Source organism: Equus asinus, chromosome 26 (assembly GCF_041296235.1).
Source record: "Equus asinus isolate D_3611 breed Donkey chromosome 26, EquAss-T2T_v2, whole genome shotgun sequence".
NCBI lineage: Eukaryota > Metazoa > Chordata > Mammalia > Perissodactyla > Equidae > Equus > Equus asinus.
In genome coordinates, this window is record NC_091815.1 from 32,333,447 (window position 1) to 32,358,296 (window position 24,850).

A 24,850-nucleotide genomic window follows, 5' to 3' on the forward strand; every position below is an offset into this window, starting at 1 on the left:
TTGGGACAACTGGCCACTTTTGAATATGCAATGTGGCTTAGATAATAATCTGCATCATTCTAAATTCTCCGATTTCTATAATTTTACTGTGGTTATATAGGAGATATTTTTGTGTTTAGGAAATGTGCACTGAATAGTCTCTCTGGTGCTTTAAACTCACAGAGATGTGGGATTGAATTCATACTAAACTAAACTGGAATACGGGATCCAGCTCTCCTTTGCCATTTAATCATTTAACACACTGAGAATTTATTAAATAATTTCAGGTTTCAGAGACTGGGCTGGGGGAATTCTCACATCCATCACATGGAAGATGCAGAACAGCAATTGTTCTTTCATTGGCCCCGCCCTTCTCTTTCCCAGTGAAGGACCCTAAGGGCCACGGCTTCACATGTTCATGCAACAAGCAAAAGGGAGGGAGCCCCCCAAATGTATGGAATCCTAACTCGAGGAGAACTTAGAGAAACATCTAGGTTTCTGCTGTGCCCCTTGGGCTTCAGTCAAATCACATTAAGACCGTCTAGTGAAGTATCTAAAACCCAGATTGCAAAGCAACACGTTGAGACTGTACCCTCCTCCTGGTCCCCTCTGTGTCCTCCTCCCTCTGTCCCCCTGGGGACGTGTGGTTGAAGAACCTCGGGAAAGGCTCTAGGCTGCAGCGACTACCCAACCGAGAGGCATGGGAGCCGATGCTGTGCCCACGGGCTCTGGAGCCCCGGCCCGGCCCCTGCGAGCCCCCCGCCCCGAGGGCCCAGGTTTCTACAGCCCCCCTCCGCCCAGGGCCGCGAGCATCTTCCCGCCAGCAGAGCCCAGCATCTGCAGCCCCGGCCAGGCCTGGTGGGGCCCCGCGCACGGCGCCCAGGACGTGGTCCCTGCTGCTCCGGCCCCAGCCCCGGCCTGGCCTCACGACCCCTACGCCTCGGACTTCTCGCCGGACCCTGTTGCAACCCCTGACTTCACCGCGCTCTTCTCACCCCGTGACCCCTGCGAGGGACCCGCCCCCTCCTGCGCGTCTGGGTCCCAAAAGAGGGAGGACTCTGCGGATGCGAACGGCTCGGGCCCCGCGAGGTTGCAGGATTTGTAGAGGATTCTGTCCCTGAAAAGCCGCGCAGACCCCGCGGGGCCAGAGGGGACCAGGGTGTCGTCGGCCTGCACGTGCGTCCACGCGGGCGCGGGGAGCGGCGGCGGGTTGGTCCTCGCAGCTGGTGACTCCTGTGGCGCGCGGACGCTCCTCGTTTATCCGACCCGCGGACGCACCTCGTTTATCCGACCCGCGGACGCTCCTCGTTTATCCGACCGGCGGACGCACCTCGTTTATCCGACCGGCGGAGGGGGCGTTTGCTGTTCACCGTGCGACCAGCAGGGGTCGCGCTGCTCCCAATGTCATTAGAATTATTATCAGAAAGCACTGAACTTTCCAGTCTAAGCCTGCTACTTATTTACTCGATCATTTGATTGTTCACAAAGATTCTCTAGGAAGGGTTACGACTGAACCACGGAAGTCTTCTGGACGTCTTTCTGTAGGTTTATTTCTAGTGCTTCGCTTTTATTATGGCCTAATATTTTAGATGATATTTTGAATTTTATTTTAAAATCTATTTGTCCTTACATAGTGTTCAGTTGATATGTTAGTTTGTATCCAGGAACCTGACTCAATTGTTTTTAATTCTAATTTATCTGGACGTTATTTTGGGCTTGACAATTTGAACATTAATGAAGTTCATGGTCATCTTGTAAGCACTGTTTCCTGCAGAGCCAGCGAGTGTGTTCCCTCCTTTGGTATCCACACCCCCCAACACCGTAGGGGACCCCTCCCACCTTCTCTCTGCTCCTCTGTCTCCATCTCCCGCTTACTCTGCTCCCCTCTTGTGGCCGTCCTGTCCCCTGGGTGTCCCCACAGCGGGTTCTCTGACCATGTCCTGGTCCCATTTAGCAAATTCTCCAATCCTCTTAGGCCAGGCCAGCCTCAGCAGGGCAGAGAGAGAATTAGATCAGATTTGGAGGGGATCACGCATGTGACAGACTCTGGAGGAGAGTGCTGGAGGGGAGGGGGGAGACGGACAGCCAGGATATAGGGAAAACCTCTCCTGCTTATGTGACAGACCCTCATAGGGATGGACACACACAAACACACTGGAACCCCACCCCAGTCTGACCCTGACATTGTGGGGAGGGCAGAGAGAAGTCTAATTTTCCATCTATCCCAAAAGAGGGAGCTGAGGTGAGGGGAGTTCCTGAGAGTGCCCTGGGGTCAGGGAGGGAGACAAGATTCAGACTCACACCCTGGGCAGTGGACATCAAGGATCTTGCCCCTGAGGACCTCCAGGCACCAATGGGCAGCCAGTGAGTGAAAAATGGATTAATTTTATAAGTAATGGAGACAGGGTTTGTGTTTGCTGTGACTGTCTGAATAGAAAGGGATGGGTTAAGTAGCACAAGATTTCTCCCCTCATCATCTTCTCAATTCTATTTCACCTCTTTACCTAGGCAGTCCCAACACCCCCACCTCCTTCTGGATTGAGAATCTTTACCGTCGCCCAGGAAGCTCTGCCCCATCTGTGCCCACAATCCCAGACTGTGCCCTAAGTATCCCCAGTGGCAGCATCTGGACTTCTGCTCAGCTCAGGAAGGAGGGAGGTGGCGACTTCCTGAGGGCCCGTCTTGGAACTTCCCCGTGTCTGTGTTCCCTAGGGTAGCAACCGAGCAAGAATTCCTCTTTATTTTCTTACCTGTAGCATAACAAACTAACAAAACTGTTGCACCATCAATTGTGTAGTTGTTGTCAGCACTGGCTATCTGTTAGGGCCCGTGGAGATGCTGTGATCCATCAGGATCCATCTTTGGTGGTTTCCATGGTGATCCTTGTGGGTCCGTTGGTATCCATGGCATCACGGTAAAGATAAGAATCTACTGTTTTACTCTGTAGAAGGCGAATCTCTTAGACTCATGTAGGAAAAGGACTCAGGGTGTATATGAAGAGAGTTCACTGTTTTACCTTCAACAAATGGGTGAATTTCAAGCTTAATTCTGTTCTCTGTGCTCTGGGGTGAAGATGGAGGTGGTATAGGTGGAAGTGTCTTTGCCTTGTGAGAACTGGAGAGAGGGGGAAAAAGAAGACAAACTGAAATCTGGAGAGACTGAGACTGAGGGGCCATTTACAAGAAGGGACAGATGGGGTCCCTGAATCAGCAGATGAAGAAGGAACTCATTCTGAAATATCCAGGGAACAGCATGGGATATAGTCAGACCCAGAGACACAGGAAGTTCCCTTGTCCTTTGGATACCAAAAGAAGGATATACTCGCTGCCTCTGCAGGAAACAGTGCTTACAAGATGACCATGAAGTTTATTAATGTTCAAACCGCCAAGCTTGAAACAATATCCAGATAAGTTTTAGATACTTCATTAGATGTTTTTAATGTGAGCTGACTGAAGCCCACAGGGACACACAGAAACCTAGATGTTTCTCTAAGTTCTCCTCAAGTCGATATTCCATACATTGGGGGGCACCCTCCCTTTTGCTTGTTGCATGAACATGTGAAGCCGTGGCCCTTAGGGTCCTTCACTGGGAAAGAGAAGGGCGGGGCCAATGAAAGAACAATTACTGTTCTGCATCTTCCATGTGATGGATGTAAGAATTCCCCCAGCCCAGTCCCTGAACCTGAAAGTACTTAATAAATTCTCAGTGTGTTAATGATTAATTGGCAAAGGAGAGCTGGATCCCGTATTCCAGTTTAGTTTAGTATGAATTCAGTCCCACATCTGTGTGAGTTTAAGGTCTAAGAGAGATTATTCAGTGTATATTTCCTAAGAACAAAAATATCTCCTATATAACCACAGTAAAATTATAGAAGTTGGGGAATTCAGAATTGATGCATATTATTATGTAATCCACATAGTATATTCAAATGTGGCCAGTTGTCCCAATGATATAATGGTAGCATTTTTGTGGTTCAGGATCCACTCCAGGTTTAGTGTACACGCTCCTTTACTCTGGAACACAGCCTCAGCTTTTCTTTCCTTTCCTAACGATTTCACAATTGGAATAGCACCAGCCCACTATTTTGTAGAATGTCCTTCAATTGGAGTTTATATAATGTGCACGCACGAATGCATTCAGGCCCCGGGCTAATGTTTTAAATATGCCCCACATGGAAACAGGGGAGAGTAAACGTAGGAGGGAAACCTGACAAATGTGACCTTAGCCAGATGGTCGAGGTCAACATCAACAGTCGTTGCCACATGGATAGTAAGTTCCCCCGAAGTGTTGTGATGCTAATGAGGTTTTACCTCTGTTATCTTTCTCCCCTAAACCCATAAGCCTAGTGTAGTGATGACAAAAGCATTCAGCAAACCCCAAAAGAGAGATTTCACCCAAATACCCAAATACCAGCGCTCCTCAATACTGTCAAGGTCATTAAAAACGGGAAATTCTGAGAAAACGTCACAACCAAGGGGAGTCTAAGGTGGCATGATGACTCAGTGTGATGTGGTGTCTGGATGGGATCCTGAACTTAGAAAGGACATTAGGGAAAAACTAAGAAAATCAGAATAAATTCCGGACTATGGGAACTCTCTCTGCTGTCTTTGCAATCTCTCCATACATCTAAAACTGTTCTAAAAAATAATGCTTATGAAAAATGTTTTTTAAAACTTGCCCCCATTTCTACATTCTTGGGCTTGTTATTGAATTCCTGGTTCCCTTTTATGAATTCAAACTATGATTACCCTAGAATGTTCTCAGAATGACTTCACGGTTCCTCAATATCATCAACCTTGGGACCGTCTATCGAGATCTAATTTTCTTTGTCAGCAGGCACTTCCTCAATCAACTGGGAGAGGTTAATAATTGTTTTATCTTTAGTATAAAAGCTGGTCTCCCAGCAGCTGCCACAACCTCCAACAGCGGCTACACCTGAAACTCTAACACCTGGAACAAAGAGCTCACCACAATGTCAGACGGGTATATGTGGTTTGAAGGGGTACCTTTCCCTACCATGGATTTCACACCTGAAGTCCTGAGAGAAGCGCAGGAGAGTTTTGCATTTAAGGATGAAAATGTCTTGATACTGACTTACCCCAAATCAGGTAAGGAAGCTGGATCAGATACTGAGACAAGCTGTGGCCATGTCCCTCATTCACTCAGTAGATGAATGGAACGCCTTCTATATGCCAGATAACATGGAATGCCATGAGGGAATAGAGCTGGGCCCTGATGCCATTTACATTCAGAGAAAATGCTTCAGCCAGGCAGTTACACAGTAAGATGAGTGTCCAGAGGGTTAACCTAAGGTATTAGGGAAACCCAATGGAGTGAGTCCTAAGGCAAAGTCGGGTTTTTGTATGCAGGAGTGGAGGAGTATGACCACTGAAGTCCTCATAGAAGAAATAGAAAAAAAGGTAATTCTGTGAGGTGATGGATATGTTAATTAGCTTTATTGTTGTTGTCATTTCACAATGTCTACATACATCAAATTATCGCATGATGCACTTTAAATCTATAAAATTTTTTTTGACAGTTATACCTCAATAAAACTGGGGAGGGATGAACAAACACAGCTATCCGAGCCAAAAAAAAAAAAAAAAAAAAACAAAAAACCCAAAAAGCAGAAGAAATAGTGTTTCAATTGAGATGAAACAATGAATGTGAAACTATTTAGTGTAAAGGAATAGTTTCAGGTAAAGGTATCAGCATGGACAATGGTCAGGAACTGGAAGAGAATCTAGAAAATTCAAGGGATTGGAAGGATGTGGATCATATTTCTATGAGAGGAGGGGCATAGACGGGGTGCAAAGTGGGCAAGCACTGAGGCTGAAGACATTGGAAGCCTCCTGGTGGTGAAAAGCCAAGGGCAGTGGGAAAAGGTTAAAAGGATTTAAACAAATAGCCAAAAGGGAGAAGCAACCCAAATGCCCATTGACAGATGAATGGATAGACAAAATGTAGTGTAAACACATAATAGAATATTTTCCAACCTTAGAAAAGACTGAAGTTCTAATACACAAAACAACGTGGGTGAACTGTAAGGACATTGCGCTGAGTGAAATAAGCCCATCACAGAAGGACAAATATGGCATGATTTCACTTTGATGAGGTATCCAGAGTAATCAACTTATTAAATCAGAAAATGGAATGTTGGTTGCCAGGGAGTGGAGGGAGGGGAAACTGGAGATTTGTTGTTGAGTGGGGACAGAGTTTCAGTTCTTCAGATGGTTGCACAACAATGGGAATTTACTTCACACTGCTGAACTGCGCACTTGAAAATGGTTAAGATGGTACACTTTATGTTGTGTATGTTTTATCTCAAGTTTTTAAAAAGTCAGATTAAAATGAGTTACCATCATTTTTCCCTCTTTATCCAGGAACAAACTGGTTGATTGAAATTGTCTGCCTGATTTTCTCCAAGGGGGATCCCAAGTGGATCCAATCTGTGCCCATTTGGGACCGCTCACCGTGGGTAGAGACTGAGGATGGGTATAATGCACTAAAGGATAAAGAAGGCCCCTTCCTCATCAGCACCCACCTCCCCATCCAGCTCATCCCCAAGTCTCTCTTCAATTCCAAGGCCAAGGTCAGTGCTCAAAGGTCAAGATACGTTTGATCAATGCTTTCCAAACTCTAAAGTGCCTGGGAATCCCCTGGAGATCTGGTTGAAAGGCAGCCTCCTTCAGTAGATCTGTGGTGGGCCTGAGATTCTGCATTGGGTGTTCCAGGGTCCATACTTGAGTACAAGGGTGTGGACCCCTCCACAGGTTATACCGCCCAGATCTAAGCTAAAGGAAAAGTGAAATGATACTGCCAGAATCATAGAAAATGACATTTACAACCCAATCAGAATTAATAACTGTGTTATATACAGGATAATCCCACTCTGTGGCTCTAAAAAGTAATTGGCCAATATTAATTAAGTAACTGCCTTCCACCACTTGGGTAGAAGCACCAGGATAGAGCTGCCCGAAGGGGAAGCAGCCCATTTATAAATCAATGCCTAAGTCCAGGGAGATTGTTCTGGCATCGTGTCTGGTTTTTCTAACCACTATTTTGTCCTATATAGAGCTGTCTGTTTACCCCAGCAGCCACAGGAATCTTTCATGGTGCTGACAGGAGGGACCACGGACATCCAGGATCTAGCATATGTCATATTGTTTTAAGAAACATACTTCCTAGAAGGTGCTCATTGCTTTGTGATTTTTTAAAGAAAATTTATGCTTAAATTATATTGCGAAGCTTAGAATAATACTCTCTTTTCTTGCAAATTTCACAATGTGTTGCAGCACAGTGAAGTTTGTTTCACTTCCCAAGCTTGCTTATAATACACTCATTTATCTTGTCTTATGGGTGTTTGTTAAATCCCTGCGTGGGGAAACTGAGGCCTAGAGAGAGCTGGGGCCCAGAATACTGTCACTAAGAAAGTTGTTGAGGAACCCAGATTGTAAGTCAGATGTTCAAATGCCATGTGCTCTTGCATGTGTGTGTCCATGTCTGTGCACTAATTGTAAGTATTAGCTTGTCGATCTTTACATATGTACACAACTAGGTTAACTCCTTGCAGGACATTTATTCCTGTCAAGAAAGTCCATAAAATATTTTGTCCATAAGACATTTAGTCCATGACCAAAGGTTCTTGCTATTTATTCCTGTCCAAAACATCCATGAGCATATTTGGTCTATGCTCAGTGCTTCGGGGCAGGACCAAATTTCAAGGACCTTTGGGTGTGTTGACCCAGTTTCTCCATGGACACTATGAACAGGATCAGATATGACCACATATCAAGGACTTTGTTGTGGACCCCATGTCTTATGGACACTTGCATGGGACTGAATATGTGCTAATCTGGTAACTACCTTCCAGATATAGATTTAGAACATTTCCATTCCCACAGGAAATTACCTCATGCGCCTCCCCAATCAATGCCCACCCACAGAAGTGACCACTCCCCTGACTTTGAACTCTTTAGATTATTTTTGCTAGTTCTTGCACTTCATATGAAAAGACTTATACCATAAGGTCTGCTGTGTATCTATGAATATAGCACAGTTTATTAATCATCTCCTAGTAGTAATCTTTAAACTATACTCCAGAAATATAATAGCACTCACCTTTTCAAACCTTCAGTTGCCTCCTATTCTGAGTAGACTATGATATCCAAGACAACGCTATCCTCTTCCACTGTTGTATTCTTACTATTACTCCAGTGACTGGTTCATAGGAAATTAAAAATCTACATTTGGTTAGTGAATACAATAACCAACTTGTTAACGAATGCATTGATACTTAGGCATTTTCTAAGAATTGGTTTTTCTCCATTTTTATGAAGATCAAGAAGGATGGGAAATGGCTGTGTTAATTTTTTGTTATTCTATTTTTCTCTTTCAGGTGATTTATCTCATCAGAAATCCCAGAGTTGTTCTTGTTTCTGGTTATTTTTTCTGGAGTATTTCAACCTTTGTTAAGAAACCAGAGTCACTGGAACAATATTTTGAATGGTTCATCAAAGGAAATGGTGTGTGAATGCAAAATATGGAAGCTGGGGGATTGTCAGAGGCCTTTAACAGACCTCACTTTACACCCAACCTGAGATCTCTACATCTTACCATCCTGAGGCTGTAAAGCTCCATCACCACTGGATCCCAAATTTTTAAAGTGCACATTCTCTCCCAAACAGCAGCAGAACCCCAGCCAGCCTTGCAGCTTGCCCCGTCATAAACCATCCTAGGTATGTTCTGAGTCTCCAGGGCCTGTCTAATACTAACAGAGAGCAGTCATATTCTTCTCTTCTCTCCCAACTTGTGACTTTCTGAAACACAGCTTTTCCTTGGCTTCCTGGACAGCACAATCCTCGCTTTCCACCATTTTTTAGATGCATCTTTCTAAAACTGCCTTAATCCTCTTGTCCAATCTGTCTCAAAAATGTTGGCATTGGGATGGCCCTGTGTCCTAGTGGTTAAGTCCGGTGAGCTCTGTTTCAGCAGCCCAGGTCCAGTTCCAGGCGCAGAATTATACCACTCGTTGGCAGCCATGCTGCAGCGCTGACCACATACAAAACAGAGGAAGGTTGGCACAGATGATAGCTCAGGGCAAAACAACAACAACAACAAAAAAGATACGTGTGCATTACTCTAGGATCTCTATACATTTAATCATGCAGAGTTTCTAGACATTCTCAGATATTTGAAATTTTGCAGTTTTTCTCTAAACTATGTGATGAGTCTCTTATCATAGCTGTGATATAGCTCCTTAGCTTGAGCTGTGTTTCTCTAACAGCCCATAGACATCGTCACTGGAGAGAGCCATGGAGACCTCTAGTTCAGTGTCTTCAAAACTGAACGCATTTCCCCCATATCTCAAACTGTTCCCACTGCAGGTTGATCTTAGGAAAGAAATAAAACCACCCCTCACTCAACACCAGTATGATTCTGACATCTTGCAAGTGTCATCTGTTTTCCATCCCACTCTCCCATACTCCTCACCACTTTCCTTTATGTATTTATTATCCAAATCCCATGACCTTGGTTATTATCTTTCTTCTGGTCTCTGCTGAAATGTCTCTGTATTTGTGGCAGTCTTCCTTTTCAACACTACATATAAGAGCATCCTCCCTGTCTCTATTATCTTCTCTCTTTTTGTTCTTAGCACTCATCATCAATGAGTATGTATTCTATTTAGTTTTTTTGTTGCATGTGTCTCCCAACTAAAACATAAGCTTTTGGAGTTGTTCATTCTTGCCATCAGGTTCTAGAGTGGTGCTCGCCACATAATAGCAGCTAATACACCTTTGCTAAATAAGGAATGTTTATTTGCCACCCCTTCCATTGGTGCTTTATTAATCAGAGCCACTGTTACTTTTCACCTGGATTCATGTAACAGACTCGTTGTTGGTGTCCACACCTCATGCTCTTTGACCCTTTGGGCTATGTTGCAATCACCTGTTAGACATTGAACGATTCACCTTTCCCGAATTGTTTGCCCTCAGCATGAAGTCCAACTGGCAGTCCAAAGACCGGCAGTTGTAGCTCTCATTGAGCTGATCCTGGCTGAACTCTTCAGTCCTCCGTCCTGCTTTCCTTCGGTTTACTCTTTCAGAAAAAAAGGCAACAGTGAAATCCTGTGGTGGAAGCCCGGACATGAAGAAAACAACTCCCTCATCGATGTTACATTGGATCTTGCAATTTGGTGCGTAGAGTAGTCTGAATTGTGCTTCCACTGTCACCAGGAATCCAGGAAAGTCCAAGCAATATTGGTGGGTGATGATGACATATCCTGTAAACCTCACCACTGCCTCAATATCTTGCTTTCTGTCCCTTAACACTCACACAGAGGCCTCATCTTATCCAGTCAAGAACCACCAACACTGAAATCTTTTTTGTTATCAACTAATATCTATATCCTGACTTTTCTGCAGCCCTGTAGAAGGTCAGTCCAAACTCTTTCCCCATACCAATGAAGAAAGCCTGGGAATTTAAGTCCCAGGAAATATTGTCCTCAGACCCAAGCAACAGGAGACCCTGCTCAGGACCCGGAATCTTAGAGCCGAGCTCTGGATCATACACGTTAACCAAGCGTTAGGGGGTCCCCTGCTCTGGACACATTGCCTTCCCAGCAAGGTAAAGTCTATAGGATTCCTAGAGCTTGCAACCCTTTCATCACCCATGCTCTGGGAACCTTGAACCCTAGAATTTGCTATGCAAAAGCCCCCACGCGTGTTCTCATTGCCTGTGTGGTCCTCTCCTCTGGGTCCTATCTGTCAAAGCATCATGAGTGCTACTAGATTAGGCTTAGCCAAGGGGACAATCAAAATGAACGAACCACAATTGCTGTTTGCAAGCATCACCAATGCCATTAGTTATTGGTGAATTCTTCCCCTAACACTTTGTACGTCCAAAGTTAGAAATTAAATGAGGTGTTTCAGCTTTAAGTCTGTTCAGAATAATGCTTCTCTGGCACACATGTGCGTGACTTTCTTTCTGGTTTATACACCTGAGTGCAGAACTGCTAAGGCATAGCAAATATGAATTTTCAATTTAAAAAAATAATATCAAACTATTTTCCAGAGTGGTTGTGTCAACTTATACTCCCAGAAAGAGCCTATGAGTGTTCCTGTGACTTTGTATCCTCAGTGACTCTTGTTATTGTCGTTATTTTTGTGATTGTCATTATAGGAATTTTACAGAATAATTAGTGGAGAACTGGCATATTTTACTTTGTTTATCTCTTCATTTATAGACATTGTTTATCCCTCCTTTTATCTAAAGGTCTTTTAACGACTTACTGGTTTCTTATAATATTTTTCTGTAATGAGCTTGGAACTCTTTTTGAGATGTATTTCATTTCTTCTACATTAAGGACATCTTAAAATTACATTTTCCGGTTGTTTGTGCCTGATTTGGGGATGTCACTGATTTTGAGTATTGATTCAGTATTTGCCAATCTGAATGTAGGTTATCTTTGAGTTTCCATAAAGTACAAATGTAACCTTTAAGTAATGACTATTATCTTCCTTTCTAATACACATATGTTGTCTTTATTTTTTCCTCTCTTATCTCATTGGCCAGGGCTCTGGGACAATGCTGAATAGAAGTGATGATAGTGGTAATATCTACCTTGTTCTTAATTTTAAAGACAATTATTTTAAAATGTTATATTTTGGGACCGGCCTGGTGGCATAGTGGTTAACTTCACACACTCCACTTTGGCAGCCGGCTATTCATAGGTTCAGATCTCAGGCACGGACCTACACACCGCTCATCCAGCCATGCTGTGGCAGCATCCCACATAGAAACAGAGGAAGATTGGCACAGATGTTAGCCCAGCGACAATCTTCCTTAATCAGAAAGAGGAATATTGGCAATAGATGTTAGCTCAGGGCAAATATTCCTCACCAAATAAATAAATAAAATGTTATGTTTTAACGCCATTGAGAAATATAACTGTATATATTTAAAAGTGATTATTTGATATGCCTATGTATTGTGTGATGATTACCAAGAATGAGATAATTAACACATCCATCACCTCACATAGTTAAATCTTTGTGTTTTTGTGTGATGAGACTGCTTAAATCTACTCTCAGCAACTTACAAGGACATAATACCAAGTTAACTATAGTTACCACACTATACTGAGGACCATCAGAAATTTTTCTTCTTATAACTGAAAATTGGTAGCCTTGCACCTTTCTCTCTCCATTTCCGTCTCCCCACATCTCCTGGCAACCACCATTCTATTCTCTGTTTCTAGGAAATCTGCTTTTTGTGTATTATGCATATAAGTGGTACTATATAGTATTTGTCTTTCTCTGTCTGACTTATTTCAAGTAGCATCATGCCTCCCAGGTTCATCCATGTTGTCACAAATCATTTTTATATCTGAATAATATTCCTATACATATGTATGTCATAATCATTATCCATTCATCCACTGAAGTACCTTTAATTTGTTTCCATTTGTTAATTATTGGAAATAATGCTGAAATGAACATAGATGTGCAGATGTATCTTCAAGATACTGATTTCAATCCTTCAGATTTATACCCAGGAGTGGGATGGCAGGATCAATGGTAGTTCTATTTTCAAACTTTTGAGGACCCTCACACTGTTTTCCTAATGGCTGTACCACGTTACATTCCCACCACCAGGGTATAAAGGATTCCCATTTCTCCAAATCTTCACCAATATTTATTTATTGTCCTTTTGATAACAGCCATTGTAACAAATGTGCTGTGAAATCTCACTGTGGCTTTGATTTACCTTTCCTTGATAATTAGTGACATTGAGCACGTTTTTCTATACCTACAAGACATTTGTGTGTCTTCTTTGGAAGAACATCTATTCAGGTCCTTGCCCTTTTTTTAACTGGACTATTTGACTTTGCTATTGAGTTGTATGTGTTCTTTATATTTTGGCGATTAACTTCTTATCAGATGTATGGTTTGCAACTATTTTTCCCCATTCTGTAGGTTGTCTTTTCAAATTACTGATTGTTTCCATTGCTGTGCAAAAGCTTTTTAGTTTAATGTAGTCACACTTGTTTATTTCAGCTTTTGTTGCCTGTGCTTTTGGTGTTTCATCCAAGAAATCATTGCCAATCCAATGTCGAGGGTCTTTTCCCTGTGTTTTCTGCTAGGAGTTGTATGATTTCAGGTCTTACATTTCAGTCTTTGATCCATTTGAAGTCGATTTTTGTGAGTGGTGCAAAATAGGGGCCCAGGTTCATTCTTTTTCATGTGGATATCCAGTTTTCTGAACAACATTAATTGAAGAAACTATTCTTTCCCCATTGTGTGTTCTTGGTGCCCTCGTCAAAAATTGGTTGATTATATATGTGTGGGTTTACATCTGGACTCTATTCTGTTCTGCTGGTCTATGTGCCTCTTTTTGATGCCAGTACCATGCTGTTTTGATTACTATAGCTTTGTAATAATGCTTGAAATCAGGGAGCGTGATGCCGCCAGCTTCGTTCTTCTTTCTCAAGGTTGCTTGGTCTATTCAGGGTCTTTGGTGATTTCATGTAAATTTAGGAAATTTTCTACTTCCAAAAAGATACCATTACAATTTTTATAAGAATTGAATTGAATCTGTAGATTACTTTGGATACAATGAACATTTTCACAGTATTAACACTTCCAACCCAAAAACACAAGATATCTTTCCATTAACTTGTGTCTTCTCAATTTCTTTCATCAATGTCTTATAGCTTTCAGTATGTAAGTCTTTCACCTCCTTGGTTAAGTTGTTCCAAAGTATTTTATTCCTTTTGATGTGATTGTAAATGGGATTGCTTTCTTAATTTCTCTTTCAAGTGCTTCCTTGTTAGTGAATAGATACACAACTGTTTTCTGTAAGTTGATTTTGTTTCTTAGAACTTTACTAAATTCAGTTATTAGTTCTACCAGGTTTTGAGGAGAGTCTTTAGGATTTTTTTGTAGATAAGATCATGTCATCTGAAAATAAAGATAATTTTGCTTCTTCCTTTCTGATTTGGACTTTTTCTCTCCTAATTGATGTGGCTAGGATTTGTAGAACATATTGAATAGAAATGGTGAGAGGGGACATCCTTGTCTTTTTCCTGATCTTAGAGAAAATTCTTTTAACTTTTCACCATTGAGTATAGCATTAGCGACGGACTTCTCCTATATGACCTTTATCATGATGAGCAACGTTCCTCTTATACCTGATTTATTGAGAGTTTTTATCATGAGAATGTTGATTATTGTCAAATGCTTTTTCTGTATTTACTGGAATTCTTATATGATTTTAATCCTTCGTTCTGTTAATGTGGTGTATCACATTAATGATTAGCATATATTGAAACATCCTTGCATCCCATGGTGTCTGATCATATTAATGTAATTAAATGCAGCTTGCTAACATTTTGTTGAAGATTTTTGCATCTATATTCATCAGGAATATTGGTCTGTGGTTTTCTTTTCTTATACTGTCCTTCTCTGGCTTTGGTAGTAGGGTAATGCTGGCTTCATAAAATGAGTTTTGGAGTGTTCTCCCCTCTTCAATGTTATCAAAGTTTAAAGGAATTGGTTTTAATTCTTTTAAAAATATTTGCTAGAATTTACCAGGAAATCATCTGGTCCTAGGCTTTTCTTTGTTGGGAGATTTTTGATTTCTGATTCAATCTCATTACCTGTTATTGGACTATTCAGATTTCCTATTCCTTCATGATTCAGTCTTTCTGGTTGTATGTTTCTAGGAATTTATCCATTTCTTGTAGGTTATCCAAATTGTTACTGTATAATTTTTCATAGTAGTCTTTTATGATCCTTTGTATTTCTGTGGCAACAGCTGCATTGACTATCCTGTAATCTTTTATTTATTGGAGACTGTTCTGTTTTTTCTTAGTCTAGCTAAAGTTTGGTCGATTTTATCTTTTTAAAAAACTACCTCTTAATTTTGTTAATCTCTCCTGTTGCTTCTTGTGTCCATTTCATTTTTTTCTCTTTGTGATCTTTGCTATTTCCTTCCTTCTGCTAAATTTGAGCTTAGTATGTTCTTCTCATTCTTGTTCCTTGAGATGTGAATTTGAATTTTGTATCTGAGATCTTTTTTCCTTAATGTACACATGTATATCTATAATATTCCCTCTTAAAACTACTTTTGCTGCAACCCATAAGTTTTGATATGTTGTGCTTCCATTTTTCTTTGTTTCATGGTGTTTTTTTATTTCTGTTTTAATTTCCTCTGACTCAATGGCTGTTCTTTCCTCCAGGACTCACTTTATTTACTCATAAAGTCTAACTTAGACTAGTTCTCTCATGACAAAAGTGGTAAATCCTCTCAGCATTTTGTCTGAAAATGTCTTTCTTTTATGCTCATTCTTGAAAGATAGCATCACTAGGTAGAATTCTCAGTTGATAATAAACTTCCTGCTAGACTTTGGAGTTGAAAAAGCCTCAGGGATGGGAGACAGACATTAAAAATTATAAAAGAGTTAGTATATTGGAGATAGATTGAGAAGACTTGTCTCAGAAGAATATAATGTAAAATATAGAGAAAAACAATTTTCAAGAAAACATGCCTGACACTTCCTGAATGGATACAATCTCAGTTTAAAAAACCACACCTAACCTCACAAAGAATTATTACAAATTAATCTTTGCCTAGTCTCCAGGAAAACTGTAGTAGAAAAAAGGAGAAGAATCAGAGGAAAGATAGATGATATCCAATGGAACAATAATTACAACAGCAACATGAAGGGAAGAAGACGGAAAAATATCTTCAAGGGCTGTGGAAAAGACACATCAAGCAAATTTATAAACACTAAAAAGATTAGAGGCAGCAAGAATACCATTCTTAAGGCCACATGGCTCTCTAGACAGGATTTTCTTAGAGACCCTTGAAAACTGGTACAGAGCCTGCTCCAAAGGAACAAGGCTTATTTCAGGGTAAATGCATGATGTTGGATAATAGTTTTACATCTTTACACTCATTCATTCAGCAAACAGTTAGGACAGGCCTAAATGTGCCAGACATTGTGCTATTAACTGTGCCCAAAGAGTGAACATAATAGATGGATTTTTGCTTTCATAGAGCTTGTAAAATACCTCTTCTTCCTACCTCCCCAATATGTAGTGGTATATGGATCCTGGTTTGATCACATTCATGGCTGGATGTCCATGAAAGGGAAGGAGAACTTCCTGATACTGAGTTATGAAGAGCTGAAACAGGTAACTGTGGTCCTTATGGCTAGCATGCAACCTCACAACCTCTCACCATCATCTTCACTCCTCTAACTTCCCTCCATTACTCTGCGTCTCTATTATACCTTCTCAGTCAAAGTTTAGCCTTGCAAAAGGTCATTAGGAGTTAGAACAGCTCCCTGTCTTCATTGCCCTGCGTCTGGTTGACACTGCAGAACCTCCATACTCTCTTTCTCCATATGTTCTGCTTTGTTTCATCTTACAGCATTTAAAGGTGTTTTTCCAGATGCACAATGGTTTGTGCTCACACTGGCAATGGTTCTAAAGTTTCGAGGTGTAGGACGCAAGATGCTGCTGATAACCTAGTGCTGGGAGGGGATTGAAGAAGAAGATAGGTTCAGGTGAGAAAAGTGTCATTCCAGAGATATGTCCAACTGCCTGACACCCAAGATTTACTGATAGAAGGAACTAAGTCATGAGATCAGTCTGTGTAATTATTCTGACAGGTCAAGTACTAGATTGAACAGTGATGGGCAGGAGAAGCAGTCAGATGATGCTCGAAACCAGGAAGGCATATTAAACCATTGGAAGAAGAACTTTACCCATTAATGGTGTCCCAGAGAAAATGAAAAATAATGTAAACACAGGGTTTTGCTTCTGAGAAAAAATTATTTCCCATCCTCTTCCTCTGGCTACTTTTGTCCAATCCTCTGTGACCTCCACGTGAATTTCATTTTCATCAAGAAGCGTTCTGTAACAAGTTTAACTCCCTCAGGTACATTACACTTCAGTAATTATGCTTTCAAGCCACAAAATAAACCTGTATTGGAGTAATTTCTACAGTTATGTGTCTTCTGCTTAGATCATTATGAGGGCTAATGGGATAAAGAAACATTTTCAAGCATTATATCTCTAAGAAGAAGGTCTATGACTCAAAGCAAAGCTTTTCTGGTTATAAATCATTGCTTTTAATAATCTCCAAGGCTCATGAGTCAAGTACTAATTACTGAGATGATATTGTGAAACTCTGTGTTATTCAAATGTTAGTTATGTAAAACGGTAAGAATTGATGGCACGGCCAGGATTTGAAGTCAATCCCATTGATCTTTGTCAAATTCTCCCCGAACCTCTCCTCAGTTAATCCTGATCATAATTGTCTAGAAGCCTTTCTGCAAGTCTCTTCAGAAAACTCAGGCCCTGTATTTAGTGTTAAGGCGTCCTGAAGCCAACTATCCTGGGAAACCATGTGGATCCTGCATCGTTCTACCCTTGGTGTTCCTTCCTCTTTAAGTTTTCCCTTACTTCCTCCTAGTCACAACCAACCAATAGCTTCTTGCTTCTTAGATTGTTCCTGTCTTTCACCCCTGCCCCTTCTCCTCACATTGTTGTTTCTTCCTTCTCACCTCCTTTTCTATGTTCTCTCCCTTTCATGTCCTCTTTCTTGTTTTTTTTTTTTTTCTAGGACACCAGAAGCATCGTAGAGAAGATCTGCCAATTCCTGGGCAAGAAATTAGAACCAGAAGAACTGAACTCCGTCCTCAAGAATAGCTCCTTTCAGGTCATGAAAGAAAACAGATGTCCAATTATTCCCTCCTGCGTGGTCAGACTTTAGATGAGAAGAAAGGATCAATTATGAGAAAAGGTAGTAAGAAAATGCTGTGCCTTCCCAATATATCAGAATATGTGGCAGACATACTGGTGATAACAGCAGGGCACTAACAGGTGGGACTAGGCAGTGTTTGAATTCATCAAGTCTAGTTGTTCACCATTCAGAGAGCTCCTCATGTGCCCTTATCACAAAGTCTCTTTTCACAGCATTGATGTGGGCTTCAGGCACTTGGAGGACGTTGACTAGGCTGCAGTGGTCATCTGACTTTTGAGAGGTCATTCAGATTCTCTCTCCTCAGAATTTGACATGGGGCATATTCATTCCACAAACACTGACCAGGCTAATTCACTACTCCTGCAACTTGCCAGCTGGGATTGACCTGGGAAGTGAGGGCAGGATTGGAGATGGTCATGTTGGTGCTACCGCACTGGTGATTTAGCACAGAGAACTATCCTGAACAAAGAACTATATAAAGAATGAGTCAACTGAGGAAAAGAGAGGATAGACTTTTCACTTAGCTGAGAGCCTGTCTTGCTATCAGACGATATCAGACCCTCTGTGAGGAAAGATTAATGGTGTCCGTATCCTTGGGCACAAGATGAATGAAGAGTGTCTACTGAATGGAATAGGAGCTTAATTTCCCAGAACGCCATAGTTCAAATACATCCAGGATGGTGATTCATGGAAGGAAGAAATTAAATTACTCAAAAGACCTCAATCAGGAGGCAGTTGCCACCGAGGGCAGGGGGGTTGGTTGGCCCCTCCACCCCAGTCGGCCAGGAGATCAGACCATCAACACCAAGAGGCTCATTTTTGACACTTAAAATCTCATGGAAGTTGTCTTGCTAGGGTTTGGAATTGCTTGGCACCTGTGATCTCTTTCTGCTTTCTGAGTTCTCCCTATTGGAACTGGAATATATATCCTATGCTCCTCCTACCATTGTATTTTGGAAGTAGGTAATTTGTTTGTTTCCCAGGTTCACAGCTGGAGAAGAATCTTGCCTCAGGATGAATCCTACCTCGATTCTGACCCATGCCTGATTTACATGATATTTAGCTGACTTTTGGGCTTAAAGTCGACATTAGAATGGGTTTGGACTTCCAGGCAGTTGGGATCCGTGGACGTATTTTACGTGTGAAAAGGACATGAATTGGTGTGTGGGGGCCAAAAGAAGAAGTATTATAGCCTGAATTATGTTTCCTCAAAATTCACATGTTGATTTCCTAATGCCTTGTTCCTCAGAATGTAACTGTATTTGGCAATAAGGTCTTTAACAATGTGATTAAGTCAAGGTGAGGTCTATAGGTTCCCCCTATTCCATAAAATGGTGTCTTTATAAGAAGAGAAAATTGGGATACAGGAACATGCTCACACAAAGAGAAGATCCTGTGAAGACAGCCATCTACATGCCAAGGAGAGAAGCCTGCAGAAGAAACCAACGCTGCTGACACCTGGATCCTGGACTTCTAAGCTCCAGATTGTGAGAAGATAAATTTGTGTCATTTATAAAATAATATCTCTAGCAATCCTGGCCTTTGACGCTTTACTAAACTTGAAGTAAACTGAATACCTAGCATAGAGAGATTGTCTATTCTTAGATTTCCTTTTATGCATCAGGGTTTGGCAGATTTTAAATTTTATATTTATGTACAATGCTTGTGAGAAATTGCTAAAAGGACAAAAGATGGTTGTTTAAGAGAGAAAGGCAATGGGAATTAACAACATAGATTTTTGGTAGGGATAAAATAGAGCGGATGCAATCAAATTTGGTGCATAATTCAATGACTACACCTTCCATTTCTTTTTGTCTAGGATGACTCCTCTGAAGGCAACCATACTGGATTTTAACCTTTCCAAATTACTCATGGATTTATTATATACCATAGAGAGTTGGGAGGAATAGATACAGTAATGATAAGAACAGTTAAAGCTACAGTGTGATTATTATTGCTAAGCTGGTGGTCTGACTCCACACGTGGCTTGTAATTGAGTCATCATGACAATCTCATGGGCTACTATTTTCCTCAGAAAAGTATAATAACTGATGTAGCTAGTAAGACAAATCCCTTTGATAGACGATCTCTGATGCTGGAGACTAAACATAACTGCCATGGGTAGGACTTCAATATTCTAGGACCAAGGAGACTAAGAATGGTTGAGTGGGTGAAAGAAAGAAAAAGAAAGCAAGAAAGAAAGGGATGGAAAGGAATAATATCCTGCTTCTGTGTCCCACATCTGATCTGTGTCCTTTCTTTCATCTGAAAGGCACATACAGGCCAAAGATTAATTTTTAAATTACTTATATCAATTGTAATTCAATAATTTGTTATATAAATTATGACATAATGAAAAACCATATAAAATATTGGCTGTCTTTGGTCAAGGGCTATTCTGTTCCACCTACTTTCACGATGTTTGGGGTACTTTCGTGCTCAGGAAACAAGAAAGACTTTTATTGTCCCTCAAGGGCTACACTTAGGAGAGTCCTGGATGTTGAAGTCGCCATTACTGGAGATCGATCTGATTTTCAGGTAAAAGCAATAGTTTTCCCTAATCGACTGTGGTTATTATTATCCTTGATGATTTTTTTTCTAAAGGATGATGACTGGCGTGGATTAGACGTTCTATAACTTTTGATGAATAAACAGAATGAAGAATTAATTTTAAAAACAATATAATAATTAATTAAAGAAGTGTGGTATAAAGTGTAATAAGCAACAAGCTGCTGACACTTTGGCCTCCCTGTTATGACGTATCTAAACATATTACATGTCAGAATACGAGAATCATTGAAGTAGAGCTGTTAACACTAGAACAGTGAGCATCCTAAGGATAACCTGGAGCTCTAATGGACTTTACTCAAAACTTGACCTCGTTCAGCCATTATTAATACCTTGGAGCCTCACAGAATTTATTTAAAGATGTCTTCATACCCAAGATGTTATGGGCCAAATTGTGTCCCCCCAAAATCCATATGTGAAGCACTAACCTCTAGTAACTCAGAAGGCGAGTATATTTGGACCGAGGGTCTTTACCGAAATAGTTAAGTTAAAATGACGTCATTAGAGTGGACCAGAACCCAACAGGACCGGGATCTTTAAAAGAAGAGGAAATTTGGACATGGACACATGCAGAGGAATGACGATGTGAACACGTAAAAGAAGATGCCCATTTATAAGCCGAGGAGAGAGGCGTGGAACAGTTCTTTCCTCACAGCCTCAGAAGAAACCAACTCTGTCATAACCTTGCTCTTACTTCTGGTCCCCAGAATGGTGAGAAAATACATTTCTGGTGTCACAGCCTCCCAGTCTATGTTACCTGGTTACAGTAGCCCCCCAAAACTGACACACAAGAGTTTGGGTGGATTCTTAAGAGACGAGGACTAAGGAAAGACATAAACAGAAATTGACATCAAAAAGTTTTCTAGTATTTTGAAAATGAGTGGAATGTAGAACTTGAGGACCCTTCATAGAATCATTCAGTTCTCTCATCTGGACTGATGTTGAATAGGGGGCCGCCATATTGAATTTATAGGGACTCTGCTGCCTCCAGAGCTCTTTCTGGCTTCTCAAAGTCAGATGTGTTACGGATGATTCAGGAGCCTAAGAAATCAATAACCATAAAAATTGGTCTAAATATGAAGATAATGATGAGCATGACAGTAACAGTGGATGTCTGTAGGGTACTAACTATTCATTAGACATTCTACTATATCATTTCTATGCATATATGTTACCAGTATATAATTCATTTTTAGGGATTAATTTATACATAATTATATATTATTCTCTTAGATCATAATTTAATGAATGTATTATTTGTTTAATATCGTAATATAACAAAAGTGTTAATTTCTATGACATAGAAATAATAATATGATTGTACCATTAACAGGATGGCTTCTACTGATAAAATCTTTGGCTTCAAATCCACATCCTGCACTTTCTGACTGGGTAACTCTCTGAGTCTTTTTTTCCTCATCTGTAAAATGGAGATAATAATAGCACATGCCTCATTCTTTTAGTCATCCTTTCAACAAATATTTGAGTACATACTATGTGTCTATGACTCTTTGAAACACTAAGTCTTTGGCAATTTAAAAAGAAAAGCCTGTGACTTTCTAAAGCTTGCATATATTGGAAATACATGCCACACACACAAGGGAAATACATAGAGGAAATCATACACGATAAGTGTTATAAGTAAAATACAGCAAGGATGGGGCTTACAGATTTAAACTGGGTGGTGGGAGAGAACCTCACTGACAAGATGCATTGGAGTAAAGATGTCAAAGAAGGAAACAAGACGACCGTGGATGTGTCTGAGAGAACAGCCTTCCAGGAAGAAGGAGCAGGAAATGCAAATAGTCTCAGGAAGAGGAATGTCTGAGACAGAATCCGAAAACTCAATGTGAGGGGGTAGAGTGAGCAAGTGGGTGGTCATAGGAGATGGAGTCAGAGAAATGACGGGACCAAACCACCTGAAGCCATGAGCCCTTTCACTGAGTGAATCCAGAAGTCCTCAGAGAATCTCAGCTGGAAGGGACATGACCTGGATTAGGTTCTCAAGGAACAAAGATGGCTGCCATGCTGAGATTAATTTATAGAGGAGAAAGATCAAAAACAGAGAGACTAGTCATAAAGCTAATACAATAACCCAGATGAGATGAGGTTTTGGCTTGGGCCAAGGTGGTAGAAAGAGAGGTGGTGAGGACTGGCCAGATTCTGAATGTATCAGAGGCACAGGATTGCTGGTGATTGTATACAGGGTGTGTTGGGAGAGAGGAGGACAGAGAAAACCTTTCCGAGGCAGGTGGAAGTGTAAATGGGTATGATTGGCAGGGAGGATAAAAGCTGCTGATGAGCCATTGGTCATAATGCTCGACTAGCTACAATTTCCATGTCAAATGGACAGAGGGAATAGATCCAGGAGGAGATGTGTTGGGGACCTGAGACCTAGTCCCAGATCTGATCTGAGTCTCTATTTCATGTTTGTAGGCACTTCCGGGGACTGGAAAAATCACTTCACGGTGGCCCAAGCTGAAGCTTTTGATAAAATATTTCAGGACAAAATGGCAGATCTTCCTCGAGAGTTGTTCCCATGGCAATAATGTTCAGAAACTTCTAAATCTTATATGAATTTGATCTTTGTTTCCTGTCCTTGTACACGTGTATGACTCGAGTAATTGCATTGTTACCTCCATGTCTTGTCCCTGCTTTTCTGCCTCTGAAGGTGGAGCATCTCTCCCACCCACCCAGAGCCCCCAGCTCTGGAGCAGAGCTGTGTTGGTGCCCCCTGGTGGCTGGGATGCATCACAACCGGTATGTGGACACCCCATCTCTCCCAGTCTCACGGGTGCCCTTGAATGAACCACATCTTCCATCAGACCCAACTGTCTCTCTAGGCACGCTGTTTGCTGTAACAACAATTGAAAACTGCACTAGTTTAAGGTTATTTCCTTGTATGCATTTTATTTAGAGGACTTTCAGGTAAAAAGTCACACAAAAATCATTTTTTCACTAGCAAAATTATGGGCAGATACTGTATTCATTTAGTCTAAAAACAATCACCATTAAAAATCTTTGTTTTTATGGTACTTAACTTGTTTAGATGGATTTCTGTGAAAAGGACAGTCAGATACAGTAATTTTGAATTTTCTTTTAGTGAAATAAAAGCCTGCTGTGGTCTTAATAATGACAGCATCTATTACCTCTCTGAATGCTTCTACTCCTCAGCGGAGATGCAACTGAGAGCGGTTCTCCAGCTTTGCCCTTTGGAATCTCCTGGGAGCTTTAAGACATACGGGTGCCAGGGTGTCACCCCCACAGACACGGCTTAAATGGACTGGTGATTAGGAATGTGAAAACTCCCAGGGGCTGTAATGGGTGGCAAAGTTTGAGAACCGTGATCTAGAGCCATGGTTTTCAAAGTGTGGTTCGCAGACCAGCAGCATCAGCATGCTTTTGGAACTGAGAAATGTGAAGTCTCAGGCCCCAATCAGATGTGCTGAATCAGAACCCAGGAACCTGGGATGACGCAGGGTGTGGACACCCAGAGGCCTCCCTGAGGTGAGCATCCTGCAGGGAACTGATTAGGCCCTAGTGGCCTGGGAGTTTGGGGAGCCAGGGAACTCATCTGGTTGGATGGAGGTGTCCTGTGAGCAGACTCCCCGTTAAGACAGGTGAGGTGTCACACGCCCCACCTTCCCTCTAGCCAGGCTGAGGAGCCAGCACACCTGGGTCTCAGGTGATGATTCTGCCTGATTCAAATAGTGCTCCCTCCATTTCCCTGCTCAGAGACTCAGTTTGTCACTGCTGGAAACATGGGTCACCTCTTCTATTTTCTCCAATGCCATGTTTTCATCCTAGAAACAGAACTCCATAGAAACTAAAACCAAAAACTGTGACCACTCTCTGCCCTTCTCTCCAGACCCCTGGACAATGGTTCTATTCTTTGTATCTTTTCTTCCACGCCTTGTTCATCCTGGACAATGGAAGATGCTGTATCTGTGGGCCCGAATATATCCCAAGCTATTTTCTGGAAATCTCAAAAAGAGTTTCTTCTTGACCTATTGATTCAGGGACCCCATCTGTTTGTTCTGGCAAATGGCCCCTCAGTCCAGATCTCTCCAGACTTCTGTTGGTCTTCCTTCTCCCCTCTCTCCAATCCTCACAAGGCAAAGACACTTCCACCCTCACCACCTCCATCTGCGTCCCAGAGCACCCAGGACAGAATTAAGCTTGAGCTTTACCTGTTTGTTGAAGGTACAAACAGTGAACTCCCTTCACATACACCCTGAGTCCTTTTCCTGCATGTGCTGTGACTGAGTCTAAAAGCTTCACCATCTCCAGAGTAAAACACACAGTAGATTCTTATCTTTACCGCAATGCCATGGGTACCAATGGACCCACAAGGGTCACCATGGAAACCACCAAGGATGGCTCACACTGGATCACAGGGATCGCCATGGGTCCCAACAGATCACCGGTGTTAACCATAGTCATACAATTGATGGTGCAACAGTTTTGTTCGTTTCTTTGCCATAGCTAAACAAATAAGGAGAGAGTCTTGCTCTGGTGCTATCCTGGG

General features: G+C 41.6%; 1 protein-coding gene across 5 annotated transcripts; it reads left to right on the plus strand.

The window, feature by feature from the left end:
- The first annotated feature begins 4,910 nt into the window (after positions 1–4,910).
- On the plus strand, positions 4,911–23,458 carry LOC106829389 (sulfotransferase 2A1-like). 5 transcript variants are annotated; one of them, XR_011498546.1, is made up of 5 exons: positions 4,911–5,087; positions 6,363–6,571; positions 8,378–8,504; positions 10,085–16,178; positions 17,614–23,458. XR_011498546.1 is itself a non-coding variant. In XM_044760102.2 (5 exons), exons 1-5 carry the CDS (start codon positions 4,952–4,954, stop codon positions 17,697–17,699), a joined length of 648 nt encoding a protein of 215 aa, XP_044616037.1. In that variant the 5' UTR covers positions 4,911–4,951; the 3' UTR covers positions 17,700–23,458. The 5 variants fall into 5 exon arrangements, 3 of the variants coding, with proteins under 3 accessions (XP_044616037.1, XP_044616038.1, XP_070355028.1); XR_011498548.1 differs by having other exon boundaries at positions 9,975–10,174; positions 17,614–17,639; XM_044760102.2 differs by having other exon boundaries at positions 10,085–10,174.
- The last annotated feature ends 1,392 nt before the right edge of the window (positions 23,459–24,850 follow it).

Bases quoted from the DNA above. Each gene is read 5' to 3' on its own strand.
- LOC106829389 (XM_044760102.2), top strand. From the start codon at position 4,952: ATGTCAGACGGGTATATGTGGTTTGAAGGGGTACCTTTCCCTACCATG. The intron at 5,088-6,362 runs GTAAGGAAGCTG...CTCTTTATCCAG, and splicing joins ACTGACTTACCCCAAATCAG to GAACAAACTGGTTGATTGAA. The intron at 8,505-10,084 runs GTGTGTGAATGC...TTACTCTTTCAG, and splicing joins ATGGTTCATCAAAGGAAATG to AAAAAAAGGCAACAGTGAAA.